The following is a 19,235-nucleotide window of genomic DNA, read 5'->3' as shown; positions in this document are numbered from 1 at the left end:
AACTGATTCTCTCTGTGTAATTTCATAGGCAAGTTCTGGTATTACAATGTTTATCATTTCAGCTTAAACTGACTCAACAGTGGGTAGGGTAAGATTTACCGTTACACCGGGAAGGGTAAGATTTACCGTTACAGAGGCCAGTGAGGGGTCACGTCCTTGTTGCTGCATAGTGACTCCTGCTGGTTGTTTAAGGGCACGTCTGGTTACAATCCTCAGCTCAGCGCAGAAGGCAACAGAACACCACACCAGGAGACAACAGGGATGCCTCTTCATTCATACATGTTCTTACACATCTCAATAATGTCTGTCCCCATTTATTCTAGCTGCCCCGCATCCGGAGACATATTTGTCCCATTCCCTCTCGCCCACAACCTCAGCCCGCCTCCAGACGCCACGAGGAGCTTCATTCTCATTGGCCGCAACTTCCATCAGTGGCACTGCAGCACAGAGCAAGGTAAAGGGACTGCAGACAGGTTTTATGAAATGTCACAGACTACAGGAAACCAAGCAAGTAGAGGAGGGTGCTGTCCAACATCAGGTCCTGGAAGAGGAAAAGCTCCTTTGAGCTGTAACGACAGCAGTTGTTATCTCAAAACAGAAGGAGATGCCTCTGAAGGAATGTGGCTGACCTGGAGGCTCATCACCAGCTCTTTTTCGTCTAATCATTTGTTAGTGGAGGCGGTCCAGACTTTTATTTTCACTAGGTTGGCACAAGTGGACATACACACACACACACACACACACACACACACACACACACACACACACACACACGCCTAGACAAGAGCAACCCAATAACAAAGCTTCTTTGGAGTTTCTGGAGGTATGTTTGTGACACCAAACAAAACCAAATTCTTATTCGTTTTTTTACAGTCAGGTACATAAATATTTGGACATTGACACAATTTTATCATTTTGGCTCTGTATACCACCACAATGGATTTTGAATGAAACAATCAAGATGTGCTTTAAGTGCAGACTTAGACTCAGCTTTAATTTGATGGTATTTACATCCAAATCAGGTGAACGGTGTAAGAATTACAACTCATTTTATATGTGGCCCCTCCTTTTTTAGGGACCAAAAATAATTGGACAAACTAAGATATTCATCAATGTAATTGTCACTTTTAATTCTTGGTTGCCAATCCTTTGCAGTCAATAACAGCCTTAAGTCTGGAACCCATAGACATCACCAGATGCTGGATTTCATCCCTGGTGATGCTCTGCCAGGCCTCTACTGCAACTGTCTTTAGTTCCTGGTTATTCTTGGGGCATTTCCCCCTCAGTTTTGTCGTCAGCAAGTGAAATGCATGCTCAATTGGATTCAGGTCAGGTGATTGACTTGGCCATTGCAGAACATTCCACTTCTTTGCCTTAAGAAGCTCTTTAGTTGCTGTTGCAGTATGCTCCGGGTCATTGTCCATCTGTCCTGTGAAGCGCCGTCCAATGAGTTCTAAAGCATTTGGCTGAATATGAGCAGATAATATTGCCTGAAACACTGTAGAATTCCTCCTACTGCTTTTGTCAGCAGTTACATCATCAATAAATACAAGGGGACCAGTTCCATTGGCATCCATATGTGCCCACGCCGTAGCACTACCTCCACCATGCTATAGTGATGAGGTGGTATGCTTTAGATCATGAGCAGTTACTTCTCTTCTCCATACTCTTCCTTTTTTCATCATTCTGGTTTAAGTTGATCTTTGTCTCATCTGTCCATGGGAAGTTGTTTCAGAACTGTACAGGCTCTTTTAGAGGTTTTTTGGCAAACTCTAATCTGGTCTTCCTGTTTTTGAGGCTCACCAATGGTTTACATCTTGTGGTGAACCCTCTGTATTTACACTGGTGAAGTCTTCTCTTGATTGTTGACTTTGACACACCTATCAAGAACAGTCTCCAAGACGCCTACCTCCTGGAGACTGTTCTTGATCTGGCCAACTGTTGTTAAGGGGTTTTTCTCCACCAGGGAAATAATTCTTCTGTCATCCACCACAGTTGTTTTCCGTGGTCTTCCAGGTCTTTTGGTGTTGCTGAGCTCACCAGTGTGTTCTTTCTTTTTAAGAATGTACCAAACAATTGATTTGGCCACACCTTATGTTTTTGCTATCCCTCTAATAGGTTTGTTTAGATTTTCAGCTTAAGGATGGCTTGTTTCACTGATAATGACAGCCCTTTGGACTTCATCTTGAATGTTGACAGCAACAGATTCCAAACACAAATACCACACTTGGAATGAACTTGAAATTAACTCTCGTTCTTTAGCTGCTCCTTGTCAATGAAATAATGAGGAAATAACACACACATGGCCATAAAACAGCTGAGCAGCCAATTGTCCAATTACTTTGAAACCCTTAAAAAGGAGGGGGTGTAATTCCTATACCGTTCACCTGATTTGGATGTAAATACCCTCAAATTAAAGATGAAAGCCTGCACTTAAAGCACATGTTGATTGTTTCATTGAACATTTATTGTGGTGGTGTACAGAGCCAAAATTAAGAAAATTGTGTCAATGTCCAAATATTTATGTACCTGACAGTATCTCCGTGCTTTTCCAAGCCGTTAGGCTCCATTAACAAAAACAGTAATTTACCAGATGAGCTTGTGGTCGGTTTGTTCATTCATGGTATTGTGTGACTTTCTCAGCTTGGATTCCCCAAATCCGCACGGTAACTCAAAGAGACTGAACAGCAACCTGTTCTGTGAGGTCAAATAACTGTTTTTGTAAATGGAGTCTGGTGGCTGTGAAGAGAGCAAAGATGGATATTATGGCTTCAGACTTAAATTTAAAAGAATTACTCTAATAGTAAAGAAAAGGCCATGTCCAATAACTTGCAGTAGTAATAGATGAAGAAGACCCTCCAGAGGAGCTGGTTCTGTGGAGTGTTTCTAAAGACTTGGATAGACCCTACCAGCAGCACGTTGCTAACACCTGTTCTAACCTCACCTGTAGTAGAGAAAACGGTCCGTCTCCAAGCTTTCCACAGCTCTCCTCCTGCTGCTCCTTGTGTCCTCTGTCTCCACGTCCATGCCAGAAGCTGTCTAACACCACTGTGTTGTTCTGTATCTATACACATGTCTGCTTCAAGCGCTGTGTGTGTCACTGTCTCACTGTCCATGCGCCTTGCTGTTTGTCCATCTCTGTTTGCCTACAGACGAGCGTTCAGAGGAGGAACACGCCGCAGGGCTAAATAGGTTCACACGTAAGTTCACCTCTCAGCTCGACACTCTGGCTGATGGGATGTTTGACATTGCTGTGCTTTTGATAGAAAATGTGGTCTTTAATATGTGTTGTACCTTGTTAATATGTTTAGGTATTCTTTTGATGAATATATGTATTCCTTTATAATGATAATAAAAGTAGTAATGGCTCCAGAGATATTAATAGACTTATGCCAATTAAAGTTAATTTCACAAGAAATTTGATGACAGGCAAAACATAGTCTTTTGGCTCTTGGTGGACATCCAAGTTTGGACCAAAAACAAAAAGCAATGTGGTAAAGTCCCATAACTTAATCACCACTTCACATCTTATGGTGATAAAGGTTTTTACTGTTCTGTGCTGGTCTATAAACTGCAGGGAGAAACAGGAACACAAGCACTGCCTTGGCTTTCAAAGAGTTGATTCTGCTCCACCTCTTGTGATGACATTACCTCATCGGTTCCTCCCTACTAAGATTTTATGTCCCCTACATATTTACAGACACTGGAACTGTAAAAATGTGATTTAAAGAATGAACATTAATCAAGTTCAGCTCATTGTCTACATATATCTGTTTGATAATTGAGTCAAAAAGCTTAACGTATTGCCGTACAACAGCCATACCTTGGAGACCTCTCAGAGAATTCTGGGTAATACAGTGCATTTGGGCTAATAAAGTTCCACAGTAAAAATTCAAATTAGAACAAATGACATGTCTCAAAATCAAAGTTGATCTCAAAGATACGGTACGGTGCCGTTTAAGAACAGCTAAAAGAATGTCCTGACAGGCCTCAGGGAGTGTGTTAAAGGACTTGCCCCAGTGTTGTGCTCTGATTCCTCCTGCCTTCACTCAGTCTCTCTCTCTCTCTCTCTCTCTCTCTCTCTCTCTCTCTCTCTCTCTCTCTCTCTCCCTCTCCTCTGCCAGCTCATAAAGGCTTCCAGCGCTTCGAGGCTCTGGAGCAGAGCGAATGGTTCAGTCCGAGCCAGACCGGGGAGGGACTGGCTCCCCGCCAGAGGTTCCTCTTCATCAGCATCCTGGACAAAAAGGTGACTTGGCGCATGTGACAGTCCCTCAGGCCAAGAGAAGAAGTCAGAGTAGTTAGAAATACAAAAGGTCCCCATAGTTTCAGCTATAAATGTCCCTCCCCTGCTCCTCTTGTATATTTACTGGCTTCAGCTAAACTAAACAAGTCCCACTTATATCCAGTAGTATGTCAACATGGTGATAATTATTTGTCACATTTCTTTGTGAGATTTCCTTCCTTGAACCCAATTGGGGTCCACCATGGTGAAGCAGAGCTCCAGGTGGAAGAGGCCCTCTGACCGCTCATCTTACCTGAGCTTTACATATGCAATGTGTTAGATCTGAACTGTTTCAAGTTTTAAAAAAACTGACCTTTATCAACGGAATGTGAGGAGAATACAGTGTTGACATTTGTGGTAGTGAGTCACTGAAACCTCTTGGCCACGGGTAGGATGAAACAGAAATACTGTTTTCTTGTTTATGCCACTTTGAATTTTAGTTCAATAAACAGAAACTATCTACATGTTACACTCAGACGGCAACCTCGGTCCTTAAAAGTGAAGTGAAGCCAAAACGCATTCTCTCTACTGACCACCAGGGGGATACTCCTCTGGTTGTATAGAACAGTGGTCCCCAACCTTTTTTGAGCCACGGACCGGTTTAGTGTCAGACGATATATATTCACAGACCGGCCTTCACGGTTTGTGCGATAAATACGATGTAATACATATGACGTAATAATATGATACGACCGGCATAAAGCAATTATAAAGTGCGTAAAGATACAACTCACGATTACACTGAATTACTGGGAGCCCTGAGCTCGTTTCTCTGCTACAAGCCCATCCCATCTCTGTGTGATGGGAGAAAATGTCACCCAGCGTGTGTTTATGTCCTGTTAACTCCGTAAATTAGACCTTTATGTCCAGTCTTCTGCTTAATTTAAGCCTGCTTCACAAAGACAAGATGTGGAAAATGGAGGCAGGGTTTCCAGAGCTTTTTTGGTGATCTCAAGCCCTGCCCGGTGTTTGGGGACCACTGGTATAGAAGTCTATATAAATGACTCTACTTCTCTCTTGATGTATTCCCTCAGTAGACATTGTAAACATGAGTTTATGTCTTAATCTCCAGTTTCAAGACTTCTTCAAAACAGCATGATGTTCATTTAGTAAACTATGTTCACTTAGAGTCAAACAGACCATAAAGCAAGGGATGCTTTAGGGCGAGGCTACAATGTGATTGACAGGTCTCTCTACCAGAGACGTATTTGGTGTCTCTACGTCACTCCTCCTCATTCTAGTAACGGTCACTTCTGTTTATGGCCACTGCAAAAAACTAATCGGCGACGACCAAATCCCCAAACTCATGGCTTCAAAATGTGAGTCCACAAACGAATGGGAGACGTCATCATGACCATGTCCACTTATGTACCATCTATGGTTACACATTGCACCTCTAAAAGCTAGAGAGGTGCGGTGGTAATGTAATGGAGATGCATGTGTGCGATGCCTCAACTGCTCTGCTGGTCACATGACAGAACGTGACCGAACCCTCATTGCTTCAGGTGACTCTGTACAGCTATAACTGGTCCGTGGACCTCGGCGCTTCTCTGAACCGTGAGCTGGTCCGCCTCGTCAAGTGGCAGAACGCGAGGGCTCACGTCGTCCACTGCCTGCTCAACCAGAAGATGGGCCTCTTCCATCACCACTGCTTCTCTGACGCGCCCATCCATGAAATGGACTCCAAGCAGGTAAAGACACCGACAAATATATTACAATGCTGCGTCTGAAGCAATAATTCCCTGGTCAGTTTAAAATGATGCACCAATGATCCAGTGTTTGTTTGTTTTTTCATGGAAGAATTTGAATAAACCAGGATTAGAAGTTTTAAGTTCCAATTTATTTAATTTTTTTTGGCAGCCATTCACCTCTTTTACCATCAACAGAAAACTATAATGAGACAAACTATAGCAGAACTTTTAAGATGACATTTCCTCCCTCTAAATTGGATACCTCGCAGACTCCTAGAATCATGCTGACTCTCTTCAGATGTGTCACCATAAAGCAGCTGCAGCGCCTCCTGCTTCACGGCGGCCGTCAGTACTGGGCTGCGGGCTGCTGAGGAGAGTCTGCTGCTAGTTCAGGTGGAAGCAGCCTGCCAGGTCGGCATCTGGATTCACACTGTTGCTGAAGGTAGTGGGTCCTGCGGCTCACTTTACACAGCTGTTGTATCCTGGGGAGGAACCCCTGTGACAAGTGAGGATGTCACTACCTGTTTACCAGCAGCCTGGTTGACGTGTGCTTCTCACGGTATTCAGCATGTTTCTACACACTGTATTATTGTGGGGCAATAGCCGCTGACAAAGCTCTGCCAATGGGGAGGTAAACACATTTTTAGATAGGAGAATATTATGGAGACCTACGTTTCATAAGTTGTCCGGGTTGTGTCCACATGCTGTCAGCACCTCACTAAGATCAGAACCCAATGCAAGGCCTCTTTGGCATCTCGTCCAGCTGATTGGATCCCAATGGGAGAAAGCTCTCTTGTCATCCCATGACGTCAGAACACATTAACTGTCAAGTGTAGACTTTGTTGTAACTTTCACTTGCTCTGATACGTGACATTTCTCTGATATTCTGATGATGTCACTGAACTACAGGGACCACAATGCCTTGCTCATATGACCCCAGCTTCAGCTTGGCTCCTACAAAAGGGGATGAGTCTTACTGAGGCCGCCTCGTAATTGAAGTATATTCGTTGGCTGGTATTAAAATGATTAACTTTCAGAGTTATTAGTGAATTAAAGTTAATTTCCATTCCCAATGAAGCCAGCGTTTCAGGTGACATTGAGTGTGGATGCTGGACTCCCTCCCCTCTTCCTGTCCCCTGCAGCGTGTTGCTGTATGTTTTCTGTTTGAGCGTCTCAGCACAACCTCCTGTATTAAATATGGAGCCTCAGATCAATGTGCAACTGATGGACTCAGCAGCGCAAACTAAAACTAGATTTCCCAGCTTTGCTTCTCAGCATTTTATTCTCCTCGACTCTGACCCCCTCCACATTTCCTGTTGATCGCGTCCAGGAAATACAACCCTGTCACATCGACGGCCTTGTTTTTTCTAAATGAAACGCTTAACTACCTCAATGCAATTTAGTCCCCGTCAGTTTCCATTTATCCTCTTGCATTATTTACGGTCGGCTCTGGCGCAGAGCGGTCTGAGCAGGGGAGCTTTCCCAGTCTGGGTTTTTTTTTTTATATAAGTATGCACCTAGTAGCAAAACTTGTTTGCTCAGCATATTTAACAAGCCACCTTCCTTCACACTCCTCCACCTGCTCTCCTCTCCGCCCTCGCATCAGGAGTCAGCTGTCATATTCAGCCTCACGGTTCCCACTGGTGAGCGAGAGGACGAGGTGCAGAGAGACTCTGGTCTGAAGCGAGAGAGCCTGACGCAGTGTAAAAGACCACAGGAGCACGGGAGATTCTGCTATGAGGGCACTTTCCCTCAACTACGTAGAGACACTTAGGATCTGACGGTAGGCCTGAGATGTCCTGAGCAGAGTGACGAACAGAGCAGGCTGTGGGTACAGAGGCACATTAGTCACTGCTTCCCTTCCTCAGCAACTGCTGTTGAGGTAAAATAAAAATGTTTTTTATTCCCACTATTAACTCCCATGCCCGGTGCGAGTCCAGCGGGCTGCAGCTGTTCCTGCAGGAAGGAATAGGCAAAGACACACTGCACCCGTACCCAGCACATGACATCATTTTAAATCATCTATAATGTTTTCACTGTCACTTTCATTGCAGGTGTATCAAAAGTTGTTCTGTTCTGCCTGAATTGAACGAGGGGATGTCTGCTCATGTTTTCTCTGCCTCGCTCCGGCGACAGCAGTGAGGCTTTCTGTTTCTGCTTGTCCATCTGGACTGCTCTCATGAACGCCTGCAGGGAAGTGCAAACGTCACTGTGACCTTGCAATACACAAGTTCATATGCTTATCATGATAATTTTACTCTAATGTCCCAATAAATGTAATTTTTAGATTCATAATAATAATAACCTTATTAGGAAAGCAAGGTTTGAGCCCCAAAGTGTTCCAAAAGGGCTGCAATGACTCTGCTTCCAGGCAGCGACAGCCTTCATGCTGAATGTGAGGACAATACGAGGGTTAAACAGTTAAACTTTGAGTAATTTGATTTGGTGACGTGCACCTCTAAAACGCACCTGATGATGACCGAGTGTAGGTCAGACGGTTTCAATGCTTCATAGATGTGAAGCAAAGTAGAGGAGTTTGTGTTTAATCAAGTCTCTCGGCAGCTAGTTTCCCAGCATTAGAATAAGAGGATGGACAGAGTAGGAGGACGGTAGCGGGCTGATGGGTTAATATGGCCCGCAGCTGGTTTTGGCCCCGGGGCCCGCGTCATTCTGGCCGAGGCGACCTCATCACAAGATAGCAATGCAAGAAAGGTTAGAGAATACAGAGACATGCCTGGTTCCGTGTTGCTGTGTGGAGAGCCGCAGCAGAGAGATATTAGAGCAAAAGACACCCAACACCCGATGCCCTTTTAGCCTCTCGCCCACGGCCAATTACAAAACAAGCTGAAAGAATGGAAAGAACCAAACTTTTTCCCCTTTTCCTCTGACGGCCCCGCTCTTCATCGCTGCGTCACTAATGAGTGCGGACAGAAGGCAGAGTCAGAGCAGCAGAAAATTTGCCTGAACAGAGCTTCATCTGTCATGGTCCTGATGAGAAGCAGAGGGAGCACCAGCGCACACTTAGAGCCCTGCAGCCCGTGAGGCGCAGCGCTGCCAGCTCTGCCACAATGGGGCATCTGGGCCGTGAGTTGCTCCGCTGAGCAAACTCGCCCAAAAGTTCCTTTTCCAACAGCAACCAGGCACACGAACAATGTTCTGGACATGAGTGAAGCTACTGATGATAACAGCCAGTGCAGGGGATGTATTCAATATGCTGCCACAGTGACACAGTGTTGGATGGCGGATGGATGGAATGGGCTTCCTAGTTTTCCGACCAATCAAAGCACCATACGCTACATCTCTCCATCCTAGAGAGAGGAAAGCAGCTTCCTCCAGGTGGCTGCTGTCTGCAGCGTCAGCTCCTTCTCCAGTCGCAGTGTTCAGTTCCTCACAGACTAGCACGTTTCCTAACGTTTTAAAATGGTTCTTTTCTCCCTCTAGAAGGAAAACACATCTTTATTTTAATATTGGGATCTGCACTTATTCCGTTTTTTTCCCCTTTTACTAGCCAAATTTTGGATTCTATTTTCCCGATCGTTTCTATTGAATGGTTGGTTCCAATCTCCTTTACAAAGTCAGACCTTGAATTGGAGTTTAATTGATGGGTTAATAAAACTAGTGTAGCTCTCTCCTCCTCTTAAAGACTCGTCTTTAAGGGGCTTTTATCCCTCTAATAAAATCAGGATTTTTGCTTTTTTAGCTGACCTCCCCATTGGAGCTCCTCCCAAAAGTCTTCAGTGGAAAGAAGTTGATCTTTGATAGAATTGAAGGAATATTCCTAAAACTGGTTGGATGACACTTTCACTCACATGAAGCACTTCCCTTAAAAAGAATCAATCCTCTCTGTTTCGGATGCTTATTTTCTGTCTCTTTGTTTTAGCATTCATTGTCCAACCATCCAACTGGTGTCCTTTGTCTTGTTTTCCTTTGTCTCTTCCAGGACCCCAACCCATTCCTGAGCCCCTCCATGGAACCTGATGCGCTGCTGCGTAGCGCAGTGCCCCCTGTGCCCAGTAAAGAGCAGGGCAGGCTGGGCAGCTCTGGCCGAAGTCTCGCACCGCTCCACTTCCCGTCCGAGCTGCTTCCATTCGACGAGGCTCTGAGGGACGTGTGCACCATCCGGCCCCTAACGGAGGGGGACGCGGTAGCCCGACACGGCGGCCAGCTGTTAGAGATCAAAGTTGCTGAGCGGAGAGGTCAGTTATGCTACTACCCAACTGCCCAACCACCTCTACTACTAATAACAATATCCTTCTTGCCAAATAATCTTATAAAACCTCACACTTGACAGAAAGGGCAATGATTTGGTGTTTGTACTGACAGAACTGGAGAAACAGATGAAGATAGAGAACCTGTTTGTGACGTGGCAGCAGAGGTCAGCCCAGTCCAACATGCCCATTTCAGTAAGTAGCCCAGTCCAACATGCCCCTTTTCAGTAAGTAACCCAGGTCTTAGTTCTGAAACGAGACTAACTTCCAAATCAGTAGCTTCTACACGACTACAAACATGGCAGCGGCTGAGCCGGCTGCTAACAGCGCTAACAGCGCTTATGGTTTGAGTCAACGGGATCCGTCATTGCCACGCTTCCCATTCATTGTCTGTGTAAGTTGCTGTGCAATGCACTCTGGCAGCGCTGCAATAGACAGTGTCTCAGTGGTGAGCAGGGTCGTCCTTCAATCAGAGGATCGGCAGTTCAATCCTCGGCTCCGCTAGTCCATGTGTCCTTGAACAAGACAATTAACCCCAAATTGCTCCCAGTTGCTGTGTCTACAGTGTATGAATATGTTGCTTTGGATGAATGTTGAATGTATGAATGTTAGTTAGTCCTGATGAGCAGGTGGCATCTTAGCCACTGTCATCAGTGTATGAATGTTAAAGAGCTTTGAGTGGTCAGAAGACTAGAAAAGATCTATACAAGTACAGGTTCATTTACCATAAAGTTGAGGTCTTGGCTACTTTATGCAGATCCAGGACATCCAGCGAGACTCGATCTAAAAATATAGACGGATCCAGTAAATGTACGCCTCAAATGTTTTAAGAAACACATTTAGCTGAATTCTTTAATGTCGTATAAGAAGAAAAGTCTCCAAACGACGTCCATAAATGTGCCAGTGGACATGCACCATTACTTTGCCAGCAATGCTACAGCGCTGACAGAGCTAACGACTTTTACCTGAAGGGGGACCGGACCAGATGACCTGGTATCAGCGGTCACTGCTGTTACGAACGCAGTGCAGAGCCGATATGAACAAAGCAGGGAGAGGCTCGGAGCACAACCCCCTCCTCCAGCCGGTGCTCACACCACTTTAAAAAGGTCCTCTTAAAAGCCAAACACTGAAATGTATCTGATGCTTTAAGTCAGTATGAGCCTCTTTACTCTGCACCGTATGTTTAGGCTCCGTTAAAGGGGTTTGGGAAAAATGGTGTGATATGGCACTTTTGTTCGTGGGTTGGTTCAAAAAGGTTAAAGTGGTCTTGCATATTGGACACAATAAAAAAAACATAATGTGAGCAATCTCACAACAAATTGGATCTGACCAGTAAGTCAGGATAGAGTATTAAAAAGCCTGTACGGTGAAAGCAGCTTAATATGAAATGAAGCTAATTGGACTCGTCAAAACCTGGGGGACTGCCTCGCACCACTTGATGGCTTTACAGATTCACAGTTCCGGTTCATTCCTCGAGGGAAATCATTTAGTATCGCTTCGTTCAAAGTGGGCAGTACTGAGGGTTAATTAAAAAGGTTTCAGTTTCCCACGATGACATCTCATGAGAGGTTACGCAGTGGCATTACATTCACAAATGAGATATTTCAACAGACACACAGAGCACTCAAACTCAAGCACGTCTAAGAGATCTGCAGCCTGACCCGGGTCCGACAGGCCCACAGCCAATTCCACTGACAATTGTTTTTCAGGTGGATGTTCATGCCGCTGGGTGAACTGAATGAACTATTAGATGTGATGTGACTACATCGTAGTCATGTCTAGATAAGAATATCAAGCCCTGTGTACAGCGTTTAGCCTCCATCATCCTTGATGTCACCGTCTCTTCCTAATGTGTGTCTTAACAGGGCACCGATCTGGAGACCCTGAAGCAGTCGGCCAGGCTGGTCCACTACTGTGCCACCCCTCTCCTCTTCGACCCCGTCTTCCGCAAGCAGATCCAAGAGGAGCAGATCGCTCAGCCTCCAGTGAAGGTATGTCTGGTTGGGTCTTGTCTTAAGGTTTTTACCTAGGTGCATACGTTAACATGCTCTTTACAGAGCACCGATCACTACGCACACAAAGGATATGAGGCATTGGGCCGCCGCTGTGTTGCAGCACCCCTTTGTGATTTTGATACATGAAATGGTGCAAACAGGAAGAACCCCAGTGAGCTGACAGAGCTGCAGACGACAGCTCAAACCCCTCCAGACCTACATTGTGTCAGGGCCCTGGGCATCTTACAGGGCCCTGAGCCAGAGAGATCAGTTGCTCGGCCTCCTCCTTGCAGGACATGTTGGTCCGTTTCAGGACTTGCTTCGTTTAGTTTTCAGTAGTCGGTTCAGGCTGCGACCACGGGGCGGTAATTCTACTTTTTTCTTATTTTTTTCTTTTCTGTCCTTCTGCTCATTCTGTCTTCCGAGCTGTCCATGCCCTGAAAAGGCCTTTAGGGTCATGAGGACATATAATGGATTCATGAATACTAGGGAGGACAATAATGTATTTTAAGTCAAAAAAGCCATTGTAAAGTAGTTATTCGTGGTTTAAGTTCTGTTTAGTTTGCTTAAAACCACGAGCACGAACTTTCATATTGGGTTAATTTTGGCGGCCCGTGTGGACAAAACGTTAGTGTTTAAGATGTTAGCGTCCCTATTCCACGCCTCATTTCACTGCTCAGCAGGGTTCTGCGTCTGGGGGAGGAGTGGGAGTTGTCCTCCTTCCGCTGCATATCAGGCTGCTGAGCGATGGCGGCAGTAAAGACCGGTCCGCTGGAGTCTGAACTGAAGGACTTTCTGGTCAACCTGAGAGAATCAGGCACCAATGAAAAAGCATTAAGAATAACTACATGGAAATAGACAATCTTCTCGTCCATCGTCTTTACTTCGTCATACCGTATAACATTGTTTATAACCAATTAAAAGTTCCTGTGAATAACTTGAATCGACTCAATGGCACGTAAATGAAGGAGTCTGTGTCAAAGTGGCGTCTGCTGTTTTGTGTGCCAGAAGCGCCATCGCTCCAGTGACTCCACAACGTCCGGTCGGGACCGGAGCTACAGCACCGACTCGGCCGACATGCTGCCTAGTCGCCTGAAAGAAGAACCCTGGCTGCTGGAAATCTCGAGCAACTTCCTCCAGCAGTACGTCCAGTACCTGCAGAGCATGGGCTTCATTCTGGTGCAGGTCCGGCCTCAGTCTCCAGCACGCAGGTCTGTCTTTGCTTCTTTTTACCAATATTTTATTTCTGTTTGGCCCCATATTAGAGGCTTTCCCCTCGATCAAAGGAGGCTCAAACTGATGTGAAACTATCCTCCAATAGACACACTGAACATCAAATCAGTAGATTGAAGTTAACCTTTTGTACTTCCATTTTTAAAGAATGTTTCAAGCTTTTTAACATTGATCATTCACTGACTGTTCCATCGGGGAATGGGTGCTGTGTGTTACGCACCATCACAAAAGGTTTTTCCCTCATGCTCATTTTTCCATGTAAAACTTTTAAAAAATCCTCACTCCCTTTCTGCCTCTCTTAGCCTCCTCCGTTCCTCTTTTGAGAGCAGCACTCATCCGTTAGTCATCGCATGTGTTTGGATCCTGGTCTGACCTCTGACCTCGCAGCGCTGCCGCCCCGTGGCTGATGTAACCAGAGCAGATGCGGGGCAGATGCCTGTCACTTTCTAGGCTCAGACCGTGGGACTCTCTCTGAATTATGTCTCACGGCCCGACTACACGCTGCTGGCGGTCCGTTGTCCCTCGGGTCCAGACCTCTCTGGTTAACAAGACCCTAACTGCGCCCCCTCCCCCATCTCTTACAGCATCGCCCGGGCACGTGCTGCCATGCTGAGCTCCATGTCATCGGAAGGGAGGATGTCTTTTTCTTATGTAAAGCAGAAGAGCGAGGACATCCCTAAGGTTAGTGTTAACCTCAGAGATGCACAAATCGTATTCTACAAACACGCACACATACACTTGGGATGGAGCCAGCCTGCTATTGTAACAGTGGCCTCTCTACATTTAGAGTGTCTCATTAAAAGTGACTCCATGCGTACAAACACAGTCCTTTTCCTTGTAGCTGTATCTAATTTTCTGTTTGAAAATATAAGTTGAACACTGTTACTCACTACAAAGACAGTTTAGGCTACTACAGCAATAGAAATATAAACTGCTACATTGCTGTTCACTCTGTATATTTTTGCCAGTAAACTGCATTAATGCCCCCGAAGACGATCACGACAGCGATAGAATGTGTGTTGTGTCGCAGTAATGAAAAAAGACTCAACTAGCTGCGGGGCGTTCAGGAATCTTGGTGCATTTTTTTGTCAGGTGGCGGTAACCTTTTCATTGCTGCTAACATCAGTGAGAGATGGAACGGATTAGAGTTTCCTTCTACTTGGTGGCACACTACTTCAACAACTTTCAAATAGGGAGGGATATATATATATATATATATATATATATATATATATATATATATATATATATATATATATATAGCGTTAGCTGCATGTTTTGTTTTTTTTGCATTGGGAGGAGCTTATCGCTTTAAATCTCTCCAGACGGCGTAGTTCAGACCTGGTTGTCTCGCGGCTCTCCCAGTCCTGCACGCGTGAGATCAATAAAACATAAAAAATAAATAAATAAGATAAACGCCATGAACGCAATTATTGTGACACTGCTTTCACTTTGAAGGCGCGCCCTTCCGTAGCCTCGTCGACTGACGTAAAAGCACGTATTGTTCTGTATCTTCTGTTCTCAACGAGCAGCGGTGCTCCCGCGAGCCGCTTCACCTAAAAAAAAAAAAAAAGCGCTCGCAAGCGGTCAGTAAACCTGCAGCCTTCGCGTCCCGTCCAGATTGAAAGTTAATCGCGCATGCGCAAAGTTCCTGACCCTGCGGTCTGAACCACTATGCAGAGCACTTTAAGTCAGTATCACTTCTGGATCTTTACTCTTCTCTCAAAGAGGAGAACTTTCCACACATCACAAGATGTTCAGTGCACTTGTTCAAGACAACACAGACTGGACTTTTCTCACTAAGGAAGAAAAACTGAACTGAACTGGAAAACATGAAAAGCACTTATTGCTTTTGTATAAAGTGAATCAATTGCTGGTCTTTAACATACATCTTTAAGGTAACCCTAACCCTAACCCTAGTGGCGTGTCCCTCACAGGGACCCTTACTACTGAACAGTACCTGTTCAGAAAAAATAAATGAAAAATATTTATAAACTATATATGTCTGTATGTTAACTTGGTGTTGCTCCAGAGTGCCTGTTATATTGTTCTGATAACATTACTTTAAAATAAAAGCGTGTAATATACTAGTTTTTACTTCATTATTGAATTTGACGCATAATGCAATGAATCGCAATTAATCGCAGAAAAATCATGCGATTAATCAGTGTGTATGTATGTATGTGTATATATAGTTCTGGTATGGAATAGTCTTCATTTCTAAGAACAAGAATAGACTTGTGAGTTTAACATGAAAATTCTCTTTCTGGCCATTTTGAGAGTATAATTGAACCCACACATGTGATGCTCCAGATACTCAACGAGCTCAAAGGAGCACCAGTTGTAAAGCTTCTCTCAGCCGCACAACTGTTTTTAGCTGTGTGACATCACTGCACAAGGGTTTTCATGTTTTTTTGTTTTTTTTCTCTTCCATTAGTCTTCTAAGGCGATTAACAAACACAATGTACCATCAGAACACTGGAGTGATAGCTGCTGGAAATGGGCCTCTATACACCGATGTAGATATTTCATTCAAAACCAGATGTTTCCACCTAGAATAATCATTTACCACACTAACAGTGTTTAGAGTGTATTTCTGATTCATTTAATGTTATCTTCATTGAAAAACATTGCTTTTCTTTGAAAAATAAGGACATTTCTAAGTGATTTTCCACTGCTTCACTCCAATCCACACAGCCGGTGTTGAAGTCTGTTCCATGTTCAAGTTCCATGTGCTTCCTGACCTGGTGCCCTCCAGGGTTGGGGTTAGGTCAATAAAAATCTCTTTTTTGAGGGAGGCCTGACAGAAAAAAGACAGGAAGTTACAGACAGAAAACATAGAACAAGACAAGTTAAAACAGTCAATTCAAAAAAAACATTTAGGGAACCGGTCTCTATTTCTTTCATTCTAGAATTAAAAGCGGTCAGTGGTATCAGTTCTTTAAGCTTTAAAACATTCTGCAACATATTCCATGTTAAGGGGGCACAGTACACAAAAGCCCTTTTTCCTATTTCTGTTCTGGCATTTGGGACAGTTAGCATAAAAAGAGCTTTACAGTTTGAAATAAACCCCAATGAAGCATGGTAAGCTGCGTCCACCCTGCGAAGACAGCTAGCGGAGGCATGCATATAGAAAAGATCACCGTCGTCCAACACAGGCAAAAAAGTAGCAGCAACTAATCGCTTTTTAACATTTTAAAAGCACAGCTTACTTCGAAAATAAAAACCCAATTTTAACCTCAACCCTTTTACTAGGTCTCGTAATGTGGCTGAAAAGTGAGGGAGTCATCAATCAGGATGCCCAGATATTTCTAAGAGTCAACAACCACTATTTCATTTCCTTCAAGAGTGACCACCGAAGGGATATTCTGTGGCCTACTCTGATTGTTTGAAAACAGTATGAGTTTTGTCTTATCTATTTAGAATATGTTTCAGTTTAAAAATGGTATTTTGAACAACATTAAAAGCATTTTGCAAGAGATTAATTGCCTGCACAAGAGTTGACGCACAGCAATAGATCACAGTGTCATCAGCATAGAAGTGACAGTTAGCAATTGGCTCTGCAACAAAATCAGCAGCTAGTTTTAAAAAGTAAGAGTCTATACAATCAGGCCCTGAAGGTTTCCTATGATTCAAGCTTTTTAGGGCTTTATGGAAAAAATTAAAAGGCTGACCAGTATAAACTGGAACATCAGTACAAAGATTCACAGACCTTGGACCACAAGAGTCAAACAGTGTGCCAGAGGATATCAAAAAATGAGTGTTAAAACAATTCAGTATCTCCATTTTATCATGGAGAGCACCAGAGTCCTTCATAATAAAAACAGGTAAAACGTGTAAATTCTTGCTCACAGAGAGGGATTTTATGATTTTCCAAAATCTTCTCAGATGATTTAAGTTTTCAGTTGTAACAGACAAATAATATTCAGATTTAGCTTTCTTGATAAAAGGCCAACACTTGTTTCTCAGCTTCCTAAACACAAGCCAGTCAGTGGCAGAACCTGTTGTTCTTGCCTTAGCTAGATTTCGATCATGAATAATGTCTGCCAGATTAGAGGAGAATCAGGGATTTCCATGTCGTGATGAAACCTTTGTTCATTAAAATGTTTGAGATTCCGCTTATAAATTGTACATGGTTTTAATTTAGGGACCTTAGTGTTCCTGCTTCAGCAACAACACAATGATCACTTAAGTCATTACAGAAAACACTAACAGCTGAGAATTGGTGAGGAACATTAGTTAAAATCAAATCAATGTGGACTTCTCAGGGCACTTAAAATTTGGACGAGTTGGTGAATTTATTAACTTGGTAAGATTGACAGAATTTTGAGGGCTTTATTACTCTTTTTAAATAGTCTTCAACAGCAGAACATACCCCCTGGCTGAGGAACCAGCCGTTGCTGCTTTCATGAGACCAACTGTGATTGTATGACTGTTTTATAAATTAACTTTGCAGATTGCAGCATCAGGAACCACCGCGTATCACCTCCAGAGGGCGCTTCCAGGGGGCATCGTGTTGATGGAACTGGCTTTTCAGGTGAGATTGAAGGGCACTCACATGTTGGCCAACACCAAGGTATATCTCTCGGTCTATGTATCTCTTTTGGGACGGTTCATTGTGTTTTAATGATAAGGCCGACAACTTTCTGGATCATACAATCCCCGAGACGATTATTGCTGTCAGTTTATGACAGTGCGGTCTGAAAAGTGTCTTTTTACAGAATTCATGCTTCTTCTTAAAATAGCCAAGAGTTTAAAAACAAATACTGCACCATATTATAGTAATTGACAAAATATTAAAAGAGAATATTGTCACTGATTTTAAGTCTCTGAATGTTGACCAAGACTAATGTATGCCAGAAGAAGATTTAGTTGGTCCCAATACATCTCTTTTCACATCTAGTCCCATCTTGCAGTATGTAAGCAAGCATACCTGTTGGCCTTTTCCGACCCACAATCCATTTTCACAGCGAGATATTATACACTATTTTGAACACAGCCTAATATTACTACAATAAATGCTAGCTGCTAGGTGAGGCAGCGCTGAGGCACAGTGGTGCTTTGAGCTAAATGCTAAAGTTAGCACGCTAAAAGGCTCCCAATGGCATTGAAAACATGTTGATTATCAGCAGGTATGATGTCCACCATGTTTACTACCAGAGTTTAGCGCATTAGCATGCTATCAATATTAACCTCATAATAGAACTGGACGCAAAGTTATTAGGATTCATCCCCTGGGGAGCATGACGTGTCTGTAATGTGTCATGTTGTTCCATCCAGTCGTTGATATTTCCCTCTAGACTAAAGTAGTGGAGCAACTGCCTGACTGACGCTGCCATTTAGAAATAATCATCTAAACACACACCTTTGACACTCCTTGGCTCTGTTTATTGAGCAGACTTTCTGTTTCCCAGCTCCAACTGAGGTGATCACTAATTCAATGTTCCCAGACTTGACAAAGCTCCTGCAGAGCCATAGAAGACATAATACAACAGTTTTCTCTCTAGCTGACAAGTGAAACAAGGCAAAAGGTTGGCTTTGACCCGAAGATACTATCGGGACTAGGACTAATCTTTGACTACTTTTTCATGTCGTCACAGTACAGTGTGTTTAACCCCCTTGGGTGCATTGTCTGCTTTTCCAGCCAAAATATGTCCAGGCAAACATCACAATTAGTTCCCTAGTGTCTGGGTTTTAGTTGTGTTCTTCGTTAAAGCTTTAAATAGCTGCTGTTGGGTCAGTGAGACTCAATGTTGTGCTTGTGTTGCTCAATTTGTCTGAGTCTCCACTGGAAGCCTTTTGAAAGGTCTTCAACGATCACCCACTT

General features: G+C 43.8%; 1 protein-coding gene across 4 annotated transcripts in view; it reads left to right on the top strand.

Moving 5' to 3' along the window:
• Positions 1-19,235, top strand: part of szt2 (SZT2 subunit of KICSTOR complex) — an 83,574-nt gene that overhangs the window by 48,257 nt on the left and 16,082 nt on the right. For 3 of the 4 annotated variants that reach the window (XM_068593179.1, XM_068593177.1, XM_068593180.1), the window contains 10 exons: positions 324-454; positions 3,153-3,200; positions 4,125-4,246; positions 5,788-5,973; positions 9,914-10,169; positions 10,297-10,376; positions 12,047-12,172; positions 13,184-13,386; positions 13,993-14,089; positions 17,865-17,945. In XM_068593179.1, coding sequence (XP_068449280.1) covers positions 324-454; positions 3,153-3,200; positions 4,125-4,246; positions 5,788-5,973; positions 9,914-10,169; positions 10,297-10,376; positions 12,047-12,172; positions 13,184-13,386; positions 13,993-14,089; positions 17,865-17,945 — 1,330 coding nt within the window. The remainder of the gene's footprint in view (positions 1-323; positions 455-3,152; positions 3,201-4,124; positions 4,247-5,787; positions 5,974-9,913; positions 10,170-10,296; positions 10,377-12,046; positions 12,173-13,183; positions 13,387-13,992; positions 14,090-17,864; positions 17,946-19,235) is intronic. The other variant, XM_068593178.1, reaches the window with a different exon arrangement.

Source organism: Clinocottus analis, unplaced genomic scaffold, assembly GCF_023055335.1.
Source record: "Clinocottus analis isolate CAN_PGR_092001 unplaced genomic scaffold, fCliAna1.0.p SCAF_29, whole genome shotgun sequence".
Taxonomy (NCBI): domain Eukaryota; kingdom Metazoa; phylum Chordata; class Actinopteri; order Perciformes; family Cottidae; genus Clinocottus; species Clinocottus analis.
The sequence above is the reverse complement of the archived record's forward strand: the minus strand, read 5'-3'. Positions and strand labels throughout refer to the sequence as shown.